The following is a 15867-nucleotide window of genomic DNA, read 5'->3' on the forward strand; positions in this document are numbered from 1 at the left end:
ATTAAAAATAAATAAAAAGTTTATTCCAGCTAAAGATTGTGGGCTCGCTCTGAAATCCCCTCCATCCCAACTTAACCCGGGATGGGTCTGCATTACCTTACAGAAGACATGATTCTGAAAAGTTGCCTATGAAGAAATCCTAATATATTATTAAGTCATTGAAAATCCAGAAGGGGAACTGGTTAGTCAAAGAAACCACACAATGACTGTACTTCCATGAAATCAAAAATTTTTAATAACATGAACACTTACTCTCGATTTCTTTATTACATTAAAAAAAGTTTACATACAGAGTTTTTGTAAAGTGGCAGAGTGGTAGTTGATATAATGATGCTACATGCTTGCACTTTGTATTGAAGAAGTATCATAAAAATCTCATGGCACATTATAAATATTTGGTGAGAAGTAGTATAGAGAACAATGCAGAGAGGGTCCCTAGGTTTTCTGCACCACCCTCTTTCTAGCTTCTATGGTACACTTGTTTCTCAGGATTTCTCAAGTGCTACTCCACCCATTTTGCTGCCATATGCAATCAATCAGCAGACTTGATGTGGCATAAAGGCCACAAGGCTTGTGGACAAGGACTACCTCAGCAAGACAAAAGCCAAAAGCCTCCAACGGTGGAAAGCTACTCCACGACCACCCTGGACTGCCCAATCCCGACTGGTCAGCCCAGTGGACAACCTGCTCCCGGCTCTGTCTCAAGGCTGGATCATGCCCCACCGTGTGGGGCACCCCATTTCCCTGACGCTAGCAGGGATGGATCCTCAAACCCACAGAAACGCAATCCTAGCCATCTTGCCTTCTGCTCTATTTTCATCTTTCTACTTTTGATACATTATTTGTATTCCTTTGTAAAATCTAACCCCTGGATGCAATCCAGTGTTGCAGTGCTCGTTCCCCAGGTAGTAATTTTCCAAGCGTCCCCTCCGGGTTAGCAGGCTCAGCCTGCCTCCAGTGATAGCCCCCCATTTCCCGGGGAAACCTGGGAGGGCATCTCCTTCTCCAGCTACAAGGCGGCAGAATGTATCTCTTGCAGGGTCTCCTCAAGCTTTAGTCCTAGGTTGTCGATCCCGATGCTGGTGATGGGCGGCACGCTGCTCTCTGCAGGCTCAGCTGTGCGTGTCGGGGTGGAGCAGTACAGAATGAACCCCAACATGATGATGGTGAAGGACAGGATGTAGAGCCCGGAAAACTAGGAGAAGAACAGACTATGGATCACAGTCTCTGATAAACACGGTTGCTGCTGCCTTTGCCAACTCTGCTTTAAGGATTCCCTTCTCATCATCTTTTTTCTGAAAGCTGCCTAAGGAGAAAGTTGCCCCAAGCCCTCCCGTGTGTATACTGGTCAATGCATGGTTTTGGACAACATCACCTGCCACATCAGCCAAGTGGATCCTTGGATCTCTAGGAAATGGAACTTCTGCCTTTCTCTGTGATAGTCCAACTGTACTTTCACCTTGCAACCAGTCCCACTTAGGGGAGAGAATCAAAGGTCAGCATGGATACCATGACAGAGCCAATTTCAGACCCAAAGTACCGCATATGAAGTACTGGTATGAAACAGAGAAACACCTAAGATAAAATGTGGATGTACAGAGGTGACAAGTCCCCAACAACCCTTCATGTGTGCTATGCCATAAAATCCATGTTGTTAAAGTTTAATAAATTATCTTTCAGGAGACCAGTGTTACACAATTTTTTGAGAGAGAGAGGCAGAGACACAGGCAGAGGGAGAAGCAGGCTCCACACAGGGAGCCCCATGTGGAACTCGATCCCGAGACTCTAGGATCACACCCTGGGCTGAAGGCAGGCGCCAAACCACTGAGCCACCCAGGCATCCCTACACAATCAAATTTAAGGTGGACTGGGTAGATGCAGGTTTTTAGAGCTCATGAGACATCGTTTTTCAGAAAAGTCTCAAACCCAGAGAGGGTACAGGCCAGAAGACCACAGGGAACGATGCCCTGTGGGAGGAATCTCCTACACTCTCTGCTCCCAGCAGCTCTGGCTGCAGCAAGAGCCCATTCTGACAGACACACCACAAGGACAGACAGGAGTTCCTGGTGACCTTCTCCAACCCACCCCCTTTTCAGGAAAACAACCATACAGGGCAAAATGCAGTGAAGACAAAACATCAATTCATTGTGTATTATACTGAAAATGGCATTCTGACATATGCCCAAAGTTCAAATAAATATTATACACTCTATTTGCTCTGATTTGAACTGAGGATCCATACAAAAGTTCAAGTATTAAGGAAATTAATATTTGTTTTCAACAGCATGAAAGATAAAACACAGAAAGAGAAAAGCTAAAGACTGACCAAGGATGATGTAGTAAAAGTTAAGGAAAATAATGTATAATTAAATGCCTAGGATCATTTCTTTTCCTTGAAACAGTAAACTCAAATTTATGAATGGTCTTGCTAATCTGATTTTAAAGTTAAGAACGGAGCATATACTGGGGCACCTGAGTGGTTCAGTCGGTTGACTTCTGCTCAGGTCGTGATCTCAAGATTATGGGATCAAGCCCTGCGTTGGGTGCCCCACTCAGAAGGGGGAGTCTGCTTCTCCCTCTCCCTGTGTCCTCCCCACTCCTCATGCTCTCTCTCAAATAAATAAAATCTTAAAAAAAAAAGAATAGAGCACACTATTTTTGGTCAAGCCAATAAGATATTTTTAAATAAATATTTCATAGTATGCCCCCAAAGAGTTCTAATGCCTAAAAGGAATTCTAATAAAGGGATGACAAAGAAAAACAGTAGGAAAACACAACAGATTGGAAAAGGAGAGGAGAGGAAGAGAAAAAGAAGAAAAAAAACAGATACTGTCCCCAAATTAGGAGGAACTAAATAGGGTTTTGAAATGAATATTAAGTACAGTGCTGGTCATCTTCAGCTCTGAGCTTCTGTGAGTCATCACTGGCTTCCCCACGTTAGTTTTTTTAAAGATGCTCAATTATTTCTTAACCGTAAGACTCTACAGCTTTTTAAGGAATGGGACAGCCACAGCCCTCTCCAAAGCCACAGCCCTCTCCTCAACTGCTGAGCCACCCAGGCGTCCCTGTGTCTGGATTTATACAGGAAGTTTCTTGTTGCTACTTTGGTCAGTATTGTTTCAAGATCAATTTCAGAGGAGGCAGAGTCTGACACTGAGGAGTATGGAAATTCTTAAACTTCTTTTTCATCCATCCATTTAAAAAAAAACAGAGCCAGGAGACACCTGGGTGGCTCAGCGGTCGAGCATCTGCTTTTGGCTCAAGGTGTGATCCTGGAGTCCTGGGATCGAGTCCTGCTTCGGGCTCCCTGCAGGGAGCCTGCTTCTGCCTCTGCCTGTGTCTCTGCCTCTCTCTGTGTGTGTCTCTCATGAAATAAATAAACAAATAAATAAATAAAAATAAAAAAATAAAATAAAAAATCAGAGCCAAAGTTATTGTAGATACTACAATTTTAAGAACTGGTAGTATATTGGGCTTATAATTTTGTCTTTAAAAACTGTTTCTAAAATGCCAGGTCTCTTCTTTAAGCTCTGAATGGTTTTCCACCTCTGTAATTTACTCTAAAGATCACACAAGACTTCCCCTTTGGTCTACAAGTCTTGAAATGGCCTTTGAACAAAAACAATCAAATCTGATCTAAGAGTGAGCTGCTAGACATGCAGGGACAAAAATACGTAAGGCAAAAGAACTGAGAAAGAACTGAAAGTTTGCATGCTCTAATTTTGAGAATAACAGTTTAAAGTTACACAGTCAAAAAAATGACACACAAAAAGGCTTTTGCATGTTAACATTAAGAGCAGTGATGGGCAGCCCCAGTGGCTCAGCGGTTTAGCGCTGCCTTCAGCCAAGGGTGTGATCCTGGAGACCCGGGATCGGGTCCCACGTCAGGCTCCCTGCATGGAGCCTGCTTCTCCCTCTGCCTGTCTCTCTCTCGTACGAATAAATAAATAAAATATTAAAAAAAAAAAAAAAACATTAAGAGCAGCGAAAGAGCAAATATCTACAGAAGGGAGCTGACAATAGGTAGTGGCAGGTATACTTTCCCTTCAAAGCTTTTATTTCTGTAACCTTACTTCCTCCTTCCCACCTGGATACTATTTTACTTAGAAGAAGTTAAACTACTAAAGCTAAATCAATATACTGGGTTTAAAAAGAAAAAAGCGCAGGTGAGTGGGGCCGTATGTCCCATAGATAACCCATCACCACTAAGCTTCACCGTAGAGTAGAAACACCATCATCCCCTAGTGGCGGCCACCTGAAATGCGAGCACAGCACCACAGCTCACTTCTAAGGCTCACTTTGCAGCCCTCAGCAATTGTTCTCATTCAAAAAGAGAAAAATCTGGGCCTGTCAGATCATTTCTCTGATTCTCTGCATCTGTTACTTTTTAATGATGCTACTAAAAAGCTATAAATACTCCTCCGGTCTTAGTTCAGGAATACCTTAACCAGCAAGTTTGTAAAGATAACACCCAGTTTCTGTAACCTTGCAAGGCAAAATGGTCTATGCTTGTTAAGCAAAAATTTCTGAGAACTCACTGAACTAGGCATTGTGAGCTCATGGCCAGTTCCTGGGAATAGTGTAAATCAGTGCCAAACAATTTCTGCCTGGATACAAAATTTTTACAAGGACAAAGAAATGTATCAAGCAACAGTCAATATTCTAACTTATTTGTTCCAAGCTGGTCAACAAGCATTCACTGAAGGTATACTAAAGAAAGACTCCAGTGTAGCAGTTCTGAAAGTGTGCTCCCCAGACCTTGAGGGTACCCAAGACCCCCTTCAGAAGTAACATCAAAACTCTTATAACACTAATAAGATGCTATCTGCCTGGAGTGTGGACTGTCCAATGAAATTCTTGCCAGCAAGATAGGTTTTATTTTTGGATCTAAAATATTAAAGACACCTATTACTTCTTTTAGACCAAGCAAGTGTTCCTCTTTGAACATGTTCAATTTGCTTACCTTGTAGCCAAACAGAAAGAGTCCAAAGAAAAGACTGTAGAGGTCGGCTGTCAGGATGCCCAAGTTGACAGAAGTGGCACTAGTGACTTTAATCACTAGTGGCATGAAGCTGTATAGGCAAAACATACAGAGGGCAAACGCCACAAACAGCAGGGCTATGGGGAAAAAAAGTGGAGTACTTACTTAAAATTACGGGAGAAATTCCCTGATCCTTTAACACACCATATACAAAGCCACTTTGTTAACGCTCAGCATTGCACATGAGACACAGAAAGTGCTTGGGGAAAAAAAATAATAATAACCAGATATGACACAGAGGAAGGACTTCAAAATTGCAACAGGGTGTTAGATGGTGAAGGCCATGGACTTGCTCATGGCGTTACTAACAGCTCTGGCTGCCACTTCATCCACCCACCCCAGGCAGCGGGACGCCGGGATAAAAGGCCAACCAGTGATCCTGAAACCAGGATCACTAAGAAAAATCACCCAGTATCTCTCGTGTGCTTTTATCTGGTTCACTGGTTGGACATGATTTGTGTAACCTGATTCAGAATAAAGTAATTTTATTCATCCAAGGCAGCTGGCTGTTAGATCCATTATCTTTTGTTCATCTCATTAAACTGAGCACTTCCAGAAAGCACAGTGTAACCACCCTCTTCAGGACCCAGCTCATCACAGAGGGGCCTTGCTATTTAGGTCCACAACCACTCTTTCAACTCCACCCCCATATTCAACACCCCCACCCCACTCACACTCTCACACACTCTGGCAATCCAAAGTTACTTAATTGAATTAAATTATCCAAGCACAGCATATGAACTTCAATGACATTTTACAGACTATTTTTAACTTCTTTCCACCCACCATTAAGTGGCTCGAGTCTTTCCTAACTGTTCCACCACTGTTTTCTACATTATTTATTTGTGCAGATGCCCAGGAATATGAGGCGAGAGTCATAATGGAAGGTGGTGGGTGATGACACGCCATCACATTATTTGGGTTAATGTTTCACAGATTACATCAAGCAGACAAGCTGCACACGAAGTTTGAAGACTTGCCATGCAGATCTAATTGAAAGTCGGTGTGACCAAAGGTCAGCCTTGTTCAGAATTCCTAGTAAAGAAAAGCTATTCCTGAAGGTAAAGATTAAGAATTAACTCCTGTGGAGGTTCATTTTCAGAGAAAACTCACTGTAAACCCCTGGAGTTCTCTGTGTATCGAATTACTCTGTGATTTTACGTAAAGGTTAAATATTACTTAAATGAAGTATTTATTTCTCAACGTATGTTTTTGTCACTTGGAGGAAAGGATACTGACCAAAAAAAAAAAAAAAAGATGATCATTTATGTACGTACCAATTTTCCAGTCCCACTGAATGCTGGCAATATCCTTATATTCCACGATCAATCTATAAGATTAAAACAAGAAGTCAACGAGAGATCCAAATACTCATTTTCACTAGTTTATAAGCATTTTATTTGCTATCCTTCAGCTAAGGTGAGGAGTTATGTTGACTTTTAAATTTTTCTTAGGGTATAAAAATAAATATCTTTAATATAAGTGACAAAGAATAAAAACAAAGGAGCCCACAAACATGCTTGACACCCTTCAAAGCACTTTTCCAATAGCAGCCAGCATGGCATTATGTTTTCCATTTGAATAGGGAGCTACTATTTTCTGGAAATAATTGAAAAATAAAGTCTGTACTGGTAATGCCTCTACCACACTGTAAGCAGAAATCCTAAGCATTGCACACACATGAGAAAATGAGGCAAAATCCTTGCTATTTCGAGAATCTTCTAACAGCTGGTTACACGTTACTGATTTCAAATGGGAATGGGGGCCAAATCAACAATGAATATTAGTAGCTGGAAAGTAATCATGTACCATATATGTGCTTATTTTGGTTTTTAAAGGAGATTTTAGACTCTTACAGCTGTATGCCACTGATGAGTGTCCCAAATAAGCCCACCATCCCTAAAAACTCCTGTCTGCTCAGCTTCTTCACAACATATTCTTCACACACGTTGGAAACAGCATAGAGGGATGCTCCAAGAAGGACCAAGATGTCACCAATCAGTACATCACTACCTACAGGAAGATAAGACACAGAAAGGTAGAAGGTATCACTGTAGGGGATCTGCTCTAGCTTGTTTCTGGGAGTTCATCTGGTTAGCATTCATTTAAATAAGATTTTACAGAAGGAGAAACCCTGGTTTCTGGACATTTAAGGACTCTAACTCCTCCTCTCACTTCCTGGCACAATCCTGCTGTGATGTTTCATGTTTTGACCCCTTAGGAGACAATGAGACTGGAAGATGGAGTACATACGATAATGTAAGGAAACGATTCTATGACATAGAAACTAATGGAATTTATGGAAGGGAATTCACTAAAAACTACAGAGAAGGAAGTGAGGTGGTCAAGGGAATTGTCCTTCAAAGGACACAGTGAAGTCACTCCCTTCACTATGAACTCAAAGACTGTTTTTAGATTTTATACCATCAATTGCCTGAACTTTGACCCAAAGAATGTCCAAGTGTTCACGCACAGAGCGACTGGAAAAGAAGTCATACCAAGTTTCCTTTTGATAAAAACCCAAGAACCTACAGTAGGTTTTCCAGTAGCTAATCTAAATGTATGGACCAAAAGAAGACTATTGCAAATATTTAAAGACACTTCTCTCTCATGAGACAAAACAAAACTATTTAGTGTGACAAAAATGAGCAAGGACCATGGGTGAGGAGGAACATGAAGTGTGCTTTGTGGAAGAGGTTTCCATAGCAGAAGCAAGTAAATCTGAAAGTAAAACTTAAAAGACAGTCTAACCAGGACATGTTTTCTGTCTTTTGCCATATATCTTTTCAACAGAAAAGTAAAAACATGAGTAAAACTTTTTTCTGTGAACTGAACGGGAAATGAGTACCACAGCCTCACCTGAGTTGTCTTCCCTCCCTGCTAGTATGTCTGCACCAACCATCGTCCCCACACCCAACAGACAAACAGCCACAGCGATGAAGTGGATCACTCTGTATCTTGCATAAAGGATAAACCATGAGAGAGCCATCAACACAGGAATCCCAAAGCAGTCCAAAAGCTGCAGGGAAGGAAAAACAAACAGCTTCAGGCATCCGTCCTTGGCTAAAAGATGGGTAAATAATAATTAGCACTGATTACTGCCAGCTCTGGATATTTCATTCAGTGATTTACCTGGATTAACTCTTTGAATCTTCACAACCCTGTCAGATTGAAATCACAATACCCATTTTTACACATGAGGGAAACAAAGGCACAGACAGGTGAAATGAGCTGCCCTCAAATCCTATAGATTTGGAAGAAGTGGGAGAACCAGCTGAGGACCCCAGGAATCCTGCCTGACAGCCTGTGCTGTGCATTCATCCTTAGGCCCAGGAGGCTGACCTGCCTTCCCTCCTGCACCAGCTCACTCACTCAACGAATACTTTCGCATCTCACATGTGGGACACATGAAGAGAAGAGCTGGAGTGTAGAAAACAGGAGGGACACAGCCCAGTCCTCAGGAGCATGCAAAAGGCTAGACAGACAGACTAAATAGTCAAGCAAGCAGATACTTAATTGTAGTTGGGCTGAGTGCCACTAAGAAATACAGGTGATCGTCAGAAAGGCTAAAGACGCCGTCTCCCTGGACAAAGTGTCCAACCCCACCCTAGCTCACAGCAAATCCTCTTGTACATCTTCAACGTATATTCATTCCTCCATCACCTGTTGTTTGTGGGTCCAGAAAATACTTGCTATACCTCTGATACTGCCAGCCTAAAAGGCAGTGCCAAAATCACAATGAATTCAAAATCACTTGTAAGATAAAGGGAAAATGGAGATTATATTCACTCCATTCTTGAATTCACAGATTTTGTGAAGTGAAATCAAGGATAAAATATATTCCGCATACTAACAACATTCCTGAACCCGTTTTATATCTCCTGCTGTTCTTTTTTTAACCTTGTCTCTGACTCCCTCTGTATCTGTCTAGTTTTGGACAGGGCAGGCCCTAAATCTCCAGCAGCCTGTTTGATCCCGTCCACAGCTGCTGACTGATTGCCTTTCAAGCAATGCCATTGTTGGAGGCCGGGCACCTTGCCTCCTTATTTATTCCAGAGGCAGAACTCTAATCCCCTAAGTGGTTTACTGAGCCTGCCTGAATAACAAACCATAAAACGATGCAAATGATAACAGTCTGTCCCTGAAGACACCAGCAGAATCCAGCCATAATGACTTAACAAAGTCGTTAAATATAAAAAGTAAAAAAAGGTCACTCTCAAAACTCTCACAGGAGATTCCCTACCCTTAAATTGTGTCTTAAAATCAAACTTAAATTTGTTCTATTTTGGGGGGCGGCTGGGAGTCTCCGTGGGTGGAAGCATCTGCCTTCGGCTCAAGTTATGATCTCAGGGTCCTGGGATCAAGTCCTGCATTGGGCTCCCTGTTCAGTGGGGAGTCTGCTTCTCCCTCTCCTGCTCCCCAAATAAATCATTTTCTCTGCCAAATAAATCAATAAAATCTCTAAAAAAATTTTTTTGTTCTATTTTTAACAATTTTTGGTGGGCAGTAGGTGGCCATATAAGGGAGCCGCCTGTGTCATCCTGCCATTGACCAGCTGTGTGCACTCTGAGTCCCTTGGCGTGACAGTATGAAATGAAGAGATCAGACAAATGATCCCCCAGGTCCCTTCCTACCATAAAGTTCCACAACTTTTCATCTGATATCCAGTATACTCAGCCATCTATCTATATCGATTCCCCTTTTCACCTGTACTATTGGTGATGGATGTCTTCTCTTTGATGCTTTCAGCCCCAAGAGCCTCCCTACTTAATTTAATCTTTAAAAATTATTGTTCAGCCACAGTAGGCAAGGTACTAAGACCCTCGGGTAGGGGAGGCATACATACAAAATGAGTTAGACTTTGTTAGAAATACTTTATTAGAGATAGTGCACAGAGGAGAAAGTGAGATTGAATTAAGCCTTAGAGAATGGAGGACAGGGCTTCAAAAAATATTGTGTTCTAGAAAGACCAGAGAAATGCAATGGAGGAGAAGCTGGCTGTGGGTGGGGAATGAGCAGAAGTGGCCGTCAAGTGGGAGCCCTAGTCCACGCAGTGCCAATGGCCATGTCATGAACTTCATCAGTGGCTGCAATTACAGAATCTCTGAAGGAATCCTTAAGGAGGAGGTTCAGAGACCCCCTGAGGCAAGCTTCCACCTGCCCCGCAGATTTACCCAAACAGAGAATCAGCTTAAGGAATCCCAGTGACAGTCACCACCCACTGCAGCAGGGAGCATTAGCTCTTAGATGCCCTTTTTATAATATACTCCTTGCGAGGATCAAAAGCACCTAACTTTTGACAACCAAATGCTTAGGTTCTTCTAAGAGGCTAGAATGAAAGAAATTGTTTTTTTTTCTTTTTTTTTTAAAGATTTTATTTATTTGAGAGAGAGAGCATGAGAGAGATTACAAGCAGGGGGGAGGGGTCAGGAGAGAAGCAGACTCCCCGCTGAGCAGAGAGCATGATGTGGGGCTTGATTCCAGAACCCTGGGATCATGACCTGAGCTGAAGGCAGATGCTTAACTGACTGAGCCACCCAGATGCCCAAAGAAATTGTTTTCAATAATAAGGCATGGACTTCAGTCACAAAGACCAACTGTAAGTGTTTTTGCTTAGCTATGTTTAGACCTTGTACCAATTCAAAACTGACAATCATTGGTCATCAAGCAACCAAAGTTTCTGGGAATTATAATCAAGCAATTAAATTGCATATGAGATTAGGAGGGTAGATGTGACTAGAACAATGCCATCGTCTACATACATATATGCTTAGTACCCATAATTAAAAGCACACGTAATCCTATTTGTGATTAACTTCATCCTTTAGATAACTTCTGGCTTTAATTTTTATGAATGCTGGGTTGTCTGCGTGCCTCCTGTTGATATCTGTCTGAACGCATAATTCCCCAAACCAAAAGGTCTGATGAAGACAATGCTTAGCACAAGTCAGCACAAGGTTGGGACGCCTGCGTGGCTCAATAGTTGAGCATCTGCCTTCAGCCCAAAGCATGATCCTGGGGTCCTGGGATTGAGTCCCATATCAGGCTCTCTGCATGAAGCCTGCTTCTCTCTCTGCCTGTGTCTCTGCCTCTGTGTGTGTGTGTGTGTGTGTGTGTGTGTGTGTGTCTCATGAATAAATAAATAAAACCTTAAAAAAAAATAGTACCAGGTTACAGAAGAGGAAATATTTAATATGATGCATTTCCAATAACAGTAGCATTTAATGTATATTCATGTTGGGACAGTACTGAATTTTCATCAATCCTTATGTCTTCCAAGTCAAATAAGTCTCATTATACTACAATTTTTCCAGAGATGAAATAAGGACATCTCTGCTTCCTAGTGAGAAAACTGATGCACCCAAAAGTTGCAGATTTACTATACTGTGAAGACTAAACCTGGTATCAGAGTCTCTCACCTTCACCTCCCTTCTTAAACCATTTCATTGTTAGCAGTGGTGAGTCAGTGTCATGATACAGCTCAGAGTCTGCTAATATTAAGACAACTGAATCAGTCTTCTCAACATTGAATTAAAAAGTTCTGCTCTGCAGGAACATTTTTCTTTCAATCCAGCCAGAATAAACCTAAAAAAGGAACAGGGATACCAGTTTTACCTCTGGCTACCCAAGATGCTTAATCTCTATCCCAGATATCTACAAGTTTCCTTCCAGTGATCTCAATGGTTCCTTTGTACTGAATATCTACTTTCCTAGAAAACTTCCTACTGGTCTGTAGCACAAAAGTATATTCCCTTGATATGCCATCTTTAGGCAAACTTAAAAAAGAACTCTTGTCAACATCATAGCATCAATTGCCAACTAAATATTTATGCTTATTTTGGTAGAAGCTGTTCTCTTCTGCAACAGCATTGGCAGTTTGGGAACCTATTAACTTGTATACATTTTCACTAATTCCAGGAAGTTTTACTCATTAGCACATATGCTCCATGAAGAAACAGATAGTATCCACCTATGTTTAGGTTTTCTGCAAGGAACAGGTTTTCAATAAAATTCGGTTAGCACATATGGGTTCAGATTCTTTTCTTGAACCTGGAAAACCCACACTGGTCAGAGGATGCCGCCTTACCTGGACGCTGGTGAGAGTCGTGTACTGGTATGCCCTGACGATCAGGTAATTAGCTTCCACGTCCGCTAGTCCAAGCAGGATATATTTCCACCATTTTCTCTTCAAGATGCACAAAAGGTTATCACCACCTGGATTAAAGAAACTTGGGTTGGGACATGTGACTTGAAAATGATGCTAGGTAGGTTAATTTAGAGATTGAAGAGTCAAAGCAAGGGTTTACTATGTATTTTGAATGCGGCCACTCCTAATTTCCATTACTTATAACCAAAATGCCTACAATAGCATTTTTTTCTGAGACCCAAGCTGTCAGCATAGATCAAGTGTTTAAAGAAAACACCAGAGACAAAGTAAATAGGACAAAAGTGATTAGATTTCCTTTCCTACTGTAACAGAAATATAATATCCAGGTATGGGTTTGGATGCTGTCATTTCTGACAAGCACAGATTATTCTAAAAAAAAAATCTCATGTTTTCTTATGAATTCATTGGTTATTTAACCTCTATACATGGTCATTCTTTTGGAAGAGATGTGCTTTCAAGAGAAAATTAAGTCAGTGATGGGTTTGGAAAAAAAAAGACTTGGTGGGACCCTTGAAGAAACACCTTTTATCTCCCAAATTCTACTTTATTCAAGTTTAACAGCAATTCACTCCTTTTGAGAATCTAGTAGGCAGGAGCTATATAGTTAGCACAGATATGAGAAGGCTTTATGGTAAAAAATAATAATAATAATAACCTACAAGTGGGAATCATAATCAAATAATTATCATTAAAGCCCAATTAGCAGGAACATCTGAAAATACAAAGTTAGTCTTCCTCAACACAATATGGCATGGCAGGTACCCACCAACCATCCCTTTGGGGAGACCTCACCGATATATTTATGAGTCACACTGACTTTCTCCTAAGGCCAATGCTTACAGAGGAGCAAAGTCCAAAGCTATCAACCATGTGTCCAATTCTACTTCCAACTCCCGAAGCTCTTGTCAAATTTGACACCTTCCCCATAAGATGTTTTTCCCCCTCCCACAACTGGTTTCCACTTTCTTTCAAAAGTCAATCACCAATCCCGACACTGGAACACCACTGATGCACCCAGGTTCACATTACATATGATTCGCAAACACTACTCATTTGTTACAGACCTTAAAGTGATGAAAATGGAAGGTCTGCCCTTCTCGATCAGTTTGGGTTATACCCATCGTCTTCACATTTCTGAATTCAATTTCATATCATTTATTCTCATGAAGGACTATTTCATGAGTCCTGCTCTATCCTTGAGGGAAGGATGTCTGCCAGGACTAGTAGCTCCTGGTGCAGAGCGGTGGGGACAGTGGGGCTCAGAGGCAGGCTGTCTGGGCTGGATCCCAGCTCCACCACATCCCACCTATATGACTCACAGCCAGTCACCTAGGTGCTACATGCCTCAGTTTCCTCATCTGCAAAGTGGAGATAATAGTCACACCTACCTGCTTCCTTGGGAGGATCCAGTGAGGTAACACATAACCAAAATGCATTAAACAATTAAAATGATGCTTGACACAATAATATTGGCCAGAATCTAGCTTTTCCCATTTTCTAGCTAGCTAGAAATCATAATTCTATGATTCTAAAACAATTTCACCCAGGCGTCTGGGTGGCTCAGGTGGTTAAACCTCTGACTCCTGATTTCGGCTCAGGTGGTGATCTCAGGGTGGTGGGATGGAGCCCATGTCAGGCTCAGTGGGGAGTCTGCTGGAGATTCTCACCCTCTGCCCCTCCCGCTGCTTGTATGCATGTACTTTCTCTCTCTAAAATAGGGCAGCCCCGGTGGCGCAGCGGTTTAGCACCGCCTGCAGCCCAGGGCGTGATCCTGGAGACCCTGGATCGAGTCCCACATCAGGCTCTCTGCATGGAGCCTGCTTCTCCTTCTGCCTGTGTCTCTACTTCTCATTCTCTCTCTGTGCCTCTATGAATAAGTAAATAAAATCTTTAAAAAAAAATAAAAAAATAAAAATAAAAATAAAAAAATAAAATAAATAAAACTTGGGAAAAAAAAAAAACTGATAAATTCTTAAAAAGAAAAAGCCAGTGCTAAAGATGTTAATTCCTTGCCAATTCTTTGTCTTTGTTTCTCTCACAACACAGACTGGATCCACATGCAACTGACGTTCCATTTAACATTCTCCACTTGGCTGGAAATACATATTTTGCAGAGTAAGCCTCTTTTTAAGGGTTTTTTTGTATTTTCTCTTAACTGTATCAACCACAGGAGAAAAACAATAACCTAACTCATAATGGCATCTACACTTTTTTTGTATTTTTATTTTTTAATTTTATTTTTTTAAAGTAATCTCTACATTCAACATGGGGCTCAAACTCACTACCCTAAGATCAAGAATCCTGTGCTGAGCCAGCCAGGCACCCCAGTGCCTTTCTTTTTTTTTTTTGACAACTTCTGAAATAGTTTGGTGCTTCCTGTTTTAATCAACAATTTCAGAGAATTACACATAAATGTCCAGTCACTATTTTCATAGCATTCATACTTTTCTACTAACTTCTATGAAAAAATAATTTCCTGTTTTTGGCTTTACTTCACATTTTATTTTCTAAATATCTAGAAGCCAAACATTTTTATGAAGATAATTTGTTGAAAAGGTCATTTCCACATTTGACCTACCTGACTGAAATGCCAGCATCACTGTATAAAATAGAAACAGCAAGCAATAGTTGATAAAGCTCTGAAGCATAGGGGCGTTCACTTTGTATTTTTCTGCCAGGTACTGGCTGGTGATGGCGGTCCCGCATATACACAAGGACAACATCTGACCCAGGGCAATTGTCTTCAAAATATTCCTAGAAAATAAAGGAGAAAATCAGAATAGTTCACAAGTTATTCTTTACACACACACACACACACACACACACAATCCACACAAAGAAATATTCTAATTATTCTAGGTGCTTCTTTATTTCACTTTATTGGTTACTTCATATACACAAAAACTAAAGTTTTGTATCTTGAGACACTGTATCTTTACTCTTTCACATTTCTGATTTTCCCCTTCATTCCCAGAAAAATACATATTCCCCTCTTGATCACATAGAGATTGTTTTGATTTCCAAGCTGTGTCATATACTATCTGAAGTGTGTGTATGATTTTTCTTTAATGCAACTTTAACTCTAGTTTTAAATTCTTCCTATGCAGTAAGTATTTAGCATTTTCTCATCTTTCATTCTTCCAGAGACTTGATTTCTTCAACTAAGAAGCAATGGCTTTCAAGGTAGCCTGCATCTTTGAATCATGGACACTTTTTTAAAGCATTTATTATTTATTTATTTATTTATTTATTTATTTATTTATTTATGTATGTATGTATGTATGTGAGAGAGGACACATGCATAAGTGTGACTGGGTGGAGGAACAGAGACAGAATCTCAAGCAGAGTCTCCACTGAGTGCGGAGCCGGACACAGTGCTCGATTCCACGTCCCCAAGATTATGACCTGAGTTGAAATCAAGAGTCTGACGCTAAACGACTGAGCCACCCAGGCACCCCCGAATAATGGAGATTTTGAACACCAATGTCCAGCTGTACCAGAACCAACTGCATCATCTCTGGCAGTGGATCCCAGGCACCAGTGATGTTCCAAGCTACCTGGGTGACTCCAATATGCAGCCAAGCCTCTGAATCTGCCAAGCTCCAGAAGCTGGCACTTTGGATCCATAAAAGAGAAAAACCCAGACTCTGCCTTTGGC

At 41.2% G+C, this 15867-nt stretch overlaps 1 protein-coding gene across 3 annotated transcripts in view; it reads right to left on the reverse strand.

Moving 5' to 3' along the window:
- Positions 1-212: 212 nt before the first annotated feature.
- Positions 213-15867, reverse strand: part of SLC35F2 (solute carrier family 35 member F2) — a 49251-nt gene continuing 33596 nt past the window's right edge. For all 3 annotated transcript variants that reach the window (XM_077893328.1, XM_077893329.1, XM_077893330.1), the window contains 7 exons: positions 14788-14963; positions 12129-12256; positions 7901-8060; positions 6898-7054; positions 6319-6371; positions 4964-5118; positions 213-1195 (listed from right to left, as the gene is read on the reverse strand). In XM_077893328.1, the coding sequence (XP_077749454.1) occupies positions 1010-1195; positions 4964-5118; positions 6319-6371; positions 6898-7054; positions 7901-8060; positions 12129-12256; positions 14788-14963 (1015 nt within the window). In that variant the 3' untranslated portion in view covers positions 213-1009. The remainder of the gene's footprint in view (positions 1196-4963; positions 5119-6318; positions 6372-6897; positions 7055-7900; positions 8061-12128; positions 12257-14787; positions 14964-15867) is intronic.

This window comes from Canis aureus, chromosome 3 (genome assembly GCF_053574225.1).
Source record: "Canis aureus isolate CA01 chromosome 3, VMU_Caureus_v.1.0, whole genome shotgun sequence".
In the NCBI taxonomy this organism is placed as follows: domain Eukaryota; kingdom Metazoa; phylum Chordata; class Mammalia; order Carnivora; family Canidae; genus Canis; species Canis aureus.